The following is a 7,503-nucleotide window of genomic DNA, read 5'->3' as shown; positions in this document are numbered from 1 at the left end:
GGTAGTCAAGTTTCATTTTTTGCATGCATCTGTCCAATTTTTCCAACACCATTTCTTGAAGAAACTGTCTTGACTCCATTGTATGCTCTTGCCTCCTTTGTTAAATATTAATTCAGCATAATGGCTTGGGTAGATTTCTTGGTTTATTTGTATGTTCTTGCACCAGTAGCAGGCTGTTTGGAGAACAGTGGCTTTGTAATATAATTTGATGTCTAGTATTGTGATCCCTCCAACTTTTTTCTTTTTTCTCAGGATTTCTGTGACTATTCAGGGTCTTTTTTTATTCCATATAAATTTTTTGGAGAGTTTGTTATAGGTCTGTGAAATATTAACAAATCAACAAATGGCAAGTGCTAGCAAGGATGTGGAGAAAAGGAAACCCTTATACACTGCTGGTGGGAATGCAAACTGGCACAGCCTCTGTGGAAAACAGATGAATTTCCTCAACAAATTAAAAATCTAATTTCCATTTGACCTAGTAATCCTACTTCTAGGAATATATCCCAAGAAACTAGAAACACCAATCAGAAAGAACATATGCACCCCTATGTTCATAGCAGCACAATTTACAATAGCTAAGATTTGGAAACAGTCTAAGTGCCCATCAGCAGATGAGTGGATTAAAAAATGGTGGTACATCTACACAATGGAAAACTATGCTGCTGTAAAAAAGAAAGAACTCTTACCATTTACAACAGCATGGATGGAACTGGAGAGCATTATGCTAATCGAAATAAGCTAGTCAGAGAAGGATATCACATGATCTCACTCATTTGTGGAATGTAATGAACAACATAAACTGATGGAAAAAAATAGATCCAGAGACATAGAAGCATCGAACAGACCCTCAAAGGGAAAGCAGATGGAAGGTGGGCTGGTGGTGGGTGGTGGGTGGGGAGAGATCAACCAAAGAACTTGTATGCCTATACTCATATCAATGGGAGTGGTGGTGAAGGCCTGGGCTGGGGAGTGGGGGCAGACTGGGAAAGAACAACAGTGGGAAAGGAGACACATGTAATACTTTCAACAATAAAGAGTTGTTGTTGTTGTTGTAAGAAAAGAATAATTGTGGTATCATAGGAGGTTAGCATGTGGGTCAGATGTGTGGGACAAATGGAGATAAAAGTCCAGATGATGAAAGATTGTCAGGCATGACAATATTGCTTGGGATAATCTCTTAAGAGAGGGTGATTAATCAAATTTAATTAAAACTTCTTTCTCCACTGGTCTCTATCCAAGTTCTCATATCCCATAGAGGTGGCAGCTTTATTTTGTGCTTATCATTCTGGCTTTGGTTTCTTCACTTTCAACATCATAAAAATGTAAGCTTTTGAAGCTTAATTTTATATTTAGAAGGTTTTAGCTTGTTGCCTGTCCTAGCACAACTTAATTTCCATGCCCCTAGTCCTTTACTTTAAGCCATTTTTTGTTAGCTGAAGTTGTTTTTACATTTTTCTGTTATAATTGTTAGTCTTTTAAAGAATGAATGGGCAATAATTTTATTGAGTTGTTGCATATGTCGATATGTATTTCTGTCAATATGAAAGTGAATGATGTCAAGAGAATGAAAAGACAAGCCACACACTGGAAGAAAGTTTTTGCAAAAGACATATCAGATAAATAACTATTATCTAAAATTTACAAAGAACTCTTAAAACTTGACAATAAGAAAACAAACAACCTGATTCAAAATTAGCCTACTACCTTAAATACCTCACCAAAGAAGATATACAGATGGCAAGTAAATACATGAAAAGATGCTTCCGGTGTTTTGTCATCAAGGAAATACAAATTTAAAAAAAAACACCTGTTAAAATGACCAAAATCCAGAACATTGACAATACCAATTTTTGGTAAAATATGGAGCAATAAAAAGCCTCATTCAATGCTGCTGGAATGCACAATGGTACAGCCACTTTGGAAGACAGTTTGGTGTTTTTTTACAAAATTAAACATATGTTTACCATGTGATCTAGCAATTATGTGTCTTGGTATTTACCCAAAGGGTTTGAAAATATTTCCACAAAACCTAGCAGCTGTATTCATAATTACCAAAATTTGAAAACAATGTGTCTTTCAGTAGCAAAAACTGTACTACATGGAGATAATCGAATATTATTCAGTTCCAAAAAGAAAAAAAAAAACTATGAAGCCATGAAAAGACATAAAGGAAACTTAAATGTATAACACTATGGCATAAAAGCCAATCTGAAAAGGCTGCATACTACATGATTTCAATTATATGACATCTGGTCCTATTTTCACTACCTGGAGGTAGGTTCACAGTGATATATAATGTACATGTACTATTTAGTATTTCTTTTCATGACTTTTTCTGCTTATTTTATCTATGGAACAGAAAGAGAAAATAAACTAATGGGATAAATTGGAGAATAAAAATTCAAAATAATCTTGGCAGATTGGTGTGATATGTGAAAATCAATAATAACAATTAGTAGAATAAATATACATACCTACATTTAAGTTTTTAAAAGAGTGCAATGGATGTGGAGACTTTGTGACCAGTTTATAGGAAACAAGTCTTGGAAGATTAGTTAAATAAAAGACTACGGTGATGAATAATTTTGGAAATAGATATAGTGACATTTGCATAACAATTTTTAATGCAATTAATGCCACTGATGAAGCCACAGATCATTCCTTTAGCCACTGATACACCAGTAAAACCAAAAATGGTTAGATAAAGTCTAAATACCACTGGATATGTGAGACAAGATGATCTAAGACAAGGCTCTCTCATGGATCACTGGCATAACTTATCTGATATTGGCCTATGTAAAGAAATTCATTAATCATTCAAATGCAAGGATCTGACCATAATAATTTTCTTCAGTGTAAATGTGATATCCTTTGTGTTTTGATAAGAATTTCTTACAGTCTTTATCTTTTATCTCTAAATTTCTTTAAAATTTTCCAGACAGCAGCCATAACTTCCTTATTTCTCAAGCTATAAATCAAGGGGTTCAACATAGGTGCCACCACAGCGTAGAATAGAGCAACCATCTTCTCCTCTTCCACTGAGGATGCTGACCGTGGCCCCAGGTAGGTGAAGATGGTAGCCCCAAAGCACATGGACACCACAGTGAGGTGGGAAGCACAGGTCCCAAAGGCTTTGCTACGTCCCTGAGCAGAGCGAATACGCAGAATGGCAGCAACTATATGACCATAGGAGAAGAGGACCAGGGAACAGGGAAGCATGATCACCAGAAATCCTGAGATGGCCACCATGACCATGTTGAAGGAGATGTCCACGCAGGCTAGCCGCAGCACAGCCAGGGTCTCACAGGCAAAATGGTTAATAATGTTGTGACACAGGGGAAGCCGAAAGGTGATGATTGTTTCCATCAGTGAATTCATGAAACCAGCCACCAAGCAGCCGGCAGCCAGCCCCAGGCACAGCCCTCCATGCATGATGACTGTGTAGTGCAGCGGGTGGCACACTGCCACATAGCGGTCATAGGCCATGGCTCCCAGCAGGAAGAACTCAGACCCGCCCAATGCCAGGGACACATAGAGCTGGAGCACACAGCTTTGGAATGGGATGGACTTCTGGGCTGAGAGCAAGTGGGCTAGCATTTGTGGGGCATTACTGCTTGCATAACAAAGGTCCACAAAGGATAAAACAGTAAGAAAGAAGTACATAGGGGTATGAAGCCTGCTGTCCAGTCTTATCAGAAGAAGAATGAGGAGATTTCCCACAATGGTCACCAAGTACATGATCAGGAACAAGACAAAGAGGGACACTTGTGTTCCCCAGTCACTGGACAGCCCCAGCAGAAAGAACTCACTCACCCATGTCTGGGTTTTATTTTCCTGGCCCATGAGTTCCTGAGGATTTAAACTAAAGGTGTTGATATAATAATCATGAAAATTCAGGATTGAAAGGGTGGCTTTTAGACCATATAGAGAACCTACCCATCTGAACCTAAAGTTTCTCTAGAACACATCAGCCAAACTCTGCTTGAACATATCCATAGATGAAGAACACAATGGGATCCAGCTGTGCAGCTGGAAATCAAGGAGAAAAGAAATTACATTCTTGGAGTTCAATTAACTGGAACATAATTTCTCCCAAACATCTGTTCTTAAATGGGAGAAGGTAATGAATGAAGTAGGATTTAAAATCCTACTCAATTTAATAGTTGTTATATAATCCCTGTCTTTCTGGTGAGAAAGTTCTTGGTCCACATGGAAGTATACTTCTGAATAATGTCCAATACCATTTAACTGCTTTTTATTTACTAGGTTTCCACTCTAAATATTTCTGACACAACCCTACTTACCTCTCCTCAGTGCAATGTATCTATGAAAGCCTAAATGATTTAAATATAAATATTCTTATAGGTGTTTTTTTTACTAAATTATTTTGAATTTATCTTCTGTAATTTGTCTTTTTACTTTCATTGATTTTAGAGAGAGAGGAAGAAGAGATATAAACATTAATGAGAGCGAAACATTGATAGGCTGCCTCCTGTACAACCCCTAATGGGAATTGAGCCCATAACCTGGGCACTTGCCCTGACCAGAAATTGATCTGATGACCTCTTGATTCATGGGTCAATGCTCAACAACTGAGCCACACTGGCTGGGCTGTATTTTTACTTTGAGAGTGTCAAGTAGGAGGCCTCCTCTCTACCTACCTCACACAAGTGGCTCAGTTAGGCAAGATCAACCCAAGGTGGTCTAATTCAATTATCAGGTGTTGCATAGAGAAGGTATACATAGCTTCTAAAAATTCATCACTTATGCCCCACAAGAGGAATTTAATGGAGTGTTTATTGATGTCAGGTTATTACTGAATAACAATGTTTTCTTAAGGAAAGAACAGCTCATTCACTCACAATATAACATCGATATAACCTCACCAGTGAAGATAGAAGGATAGAGGATCAGGTCATAATTATAGAACATATGGTAATGTCATACGCAGTAGTAGTTTTTTGACCTCCAAACAAAATTTCTCTTATGTTTTCTCACTTACAGAAGGAAATAAGTGATCCATAACTAAAGCATACAGATGGGAATCTGAGGCTTTGGAGACAATCCTGTGACAATACATGTAAGATCATTATTCAAATGGCTCCCTAGATTATTCATGCCCTAACTATAGATGGACAGCAGACTAAAGTTAAATTTATTGAAAGGTTCCAGTTTCAACCTTTCAAAATGTTCGATATCATACCACCAATGAGTGACACAGGTGGTTTGGGGGGCTTAAGATTATAATTCATTATTATCAAGATAGCAATATTAAGATGGTTAGTCATCAAATATTCAGGATTTAGTATTGTTTTGAATAAGCTCCAAAATTTTGAGAAACTTTTTAAAAAGAGAGCTTTCAGCTCAGCCAGCATGGCTCAGTGATTGAGAATCGACCTATGAACCAGGAGGTCCTGGTTTGATTCCAGGTCAGGGCATATGTCCAGGTTGTGTGCTTGATCCCCAGTAGGATGCATGCAGGAGGCAGCTGATCAATGAGTCTCTTTCATCATTGATGTTTCTATATCTCTCTCCTTCTCCCTTCCTCTCTGAAATCAATAAAAAATATTTTTAAAAATAAAACAGAGCTTTCAGAAATTGTCACACAATAGAAAAGATCAAACAATGTCAGGTACCACCCTCAAGCCCTTGTACTGGAAGCTTCAGTCACCCACACCAAAATTAATTGGAACAAGATACTCAGCTATGGGACTGGCAAAGAAATATAAAATGCCTAAATATGTAAGACTCTTCACTGTGTGAAAAAATAAAGGAGTCGAAATCTTCATGAAAAAAAATAGGTGGTTTACAATCAATAATGATATTTTCTAGAACGTTTAGTATTAACAGGTTTTTTTAGCCTCATGGCTAAAAATCAATAGCATAGTCTTAATTTTTATAATCCCTTCTTTGTAATTTTCTTTTGCATCATATCTATTTGTACACTGATTTCTTTTTGTTCTGCTACATTCTACTCTGGAATAAAAAATATTGTCATTAGACTGGTTGGAAAATTTCCTAGTCATGAGAGCCCGGATAAAAATATGGATGGGTAATGTTTACAGTGCTTTCTTAGCCTTACGTAAATGTACTTCGGATACTCCAATGCTTTTTGGAAATTCACCAATAGCTAAAAGAAATACACTACAAAATACAGCTAAATGCAAGACCCATCCATCCTTCCCCACCAACTGCTTTGTACCCAACATGTGGCTTCCTACACTTGTAGTTTTCAGAATATTTGGATTGAGGGCATCATCAGGTCCATGTTGATAGGCAAGGGAGTTTTCTGGAAAACTATAACTATTTTCCCTAGGGATATCATTTTAAGTCTAAATATTTTAACTATATTTCCTTCACATGTGTTTACTTTCCCCTTTATTTTCTCTTTCCCACCTAATATCCTGATGGCTATAGTTGGCATCTAAAGATGTATATACACATATTTCAAAAATTTCTGACAACATAGATGTTGAAGAAATCAATAATTACTTTGTGTTGCCTACTCTGTGTTTGGGTTAAACAACTATGCAAATCACAAATAAAACCTAAAACATACCAAAGTTGGATAAATTACTTTCTAGAAGTATTTCTATTGTGACCTTTCTTTAGAGGCACACCAGTGATTTTGTCCTACATTGTATGTAATACTTATTCCAAATAACCTTTCTTTAGTCCCATCAGCCAATATCTCAAGTGTAAGTGTGATGCAGCAGCTCCTCCAGGTATTTCAGCAGGTCTGTATGTGCACACAGGTGGCATGGATTAAAGGTGATGGTTAATGGTAAATTCATTTACACTGTTTGAAATTCTATAACCAGGACTTAAACAAATGTCAGTTTTTAAAAATCAAACAAACAACAACAAAACAAGTGATGTTTCCTACCTATTTCCAAAAATATACTCATAGGAAGGTATTTGTGCTTAAAGCCATGTTGTTTTTGCTTAGTTATGTAGTCAAGCAAGTGTATTTCCAAGTGACATGTTATTTGTGTAAGCAATTTTTAAAAATAAAATATATTTGATATTTTTAAAAAGTGATATGTCAAAGTAAAATCTGTTTCTTTGTAAAATTGTTTCAAATAACTTACCCAACTCAATTACCCTGTGAATCATTGAACAGCCAGGATCAATTTCAGAAAACCTTGTCAGTCTTGTCCGTTGTTTGGTGGCAGATGGTGGGAAGAGAGCAAACAAGCTCCTGAAATACTCTTGCCAAACCAAGACCAAAAACTCCCTGGGGTGGGAGGAATGTTAAGAGAAGAATTTAAAACCATAGCTACACTTTTTTCTATATCAAGTTGATATGAACGCTTTATTTGCTAAACACCTACTCTGTACCAGGCATTCTATTGAATACTTTATATATCTATTAATACAATGTAATATAATGTCATATAACAATCTTCACAATACTGAATTTTGGCTTATTATCTCTGTTTTGCAGATAGAGAAAAAGAGGTGAAGTGAGTAGATAGTGGAGGAGTCAGCAGGTAAACTGAT

The 7,503-nt window shown here is 36.6% G+C and overlaps 1 protein-coding gene across 1 annotated transcript; it reads right to left on the bottom strand.

The window, feature by feature from the left end:
* Window positions 1-2,901: 2,901 nt before the first annotated feature.
* LOC308527392 (olfactory receptor-like protein OLF3) lies at window positions 2,902-3,843 on the bottom strand (the record flags this gene model as incomplete). Its single annotated transcript, XM_081102713.1, has 1 exon — window positions 2,902-3,843. The coding sequence occupies one exon, from the start codon at window positions 3,841-3,843 to the stop codon at window positions 2,902-2,904; it is 942 nt and encodes a 313-aa protein (XP_080958839.1).
* Window positions 3,844-7,503: the final 3,660 nt, after the last annotated feature.

Source organism: Myotis nattereri (genome assembly GCF_964212035.1).
Source record: "Myotis nattereri genome assembly, chromosome: 11".
Taxonomy (NCBI): Eukaryota; Metazoa; Chordata; class Mammalia; order Chiroptera; family Vespertilionidae; genus Myotis; species Myotis nattereri.
Note: the sequence above shows the minus strand (reverse complement) of the source record. Positions and strands in the feature narration are given on the sequence as shown.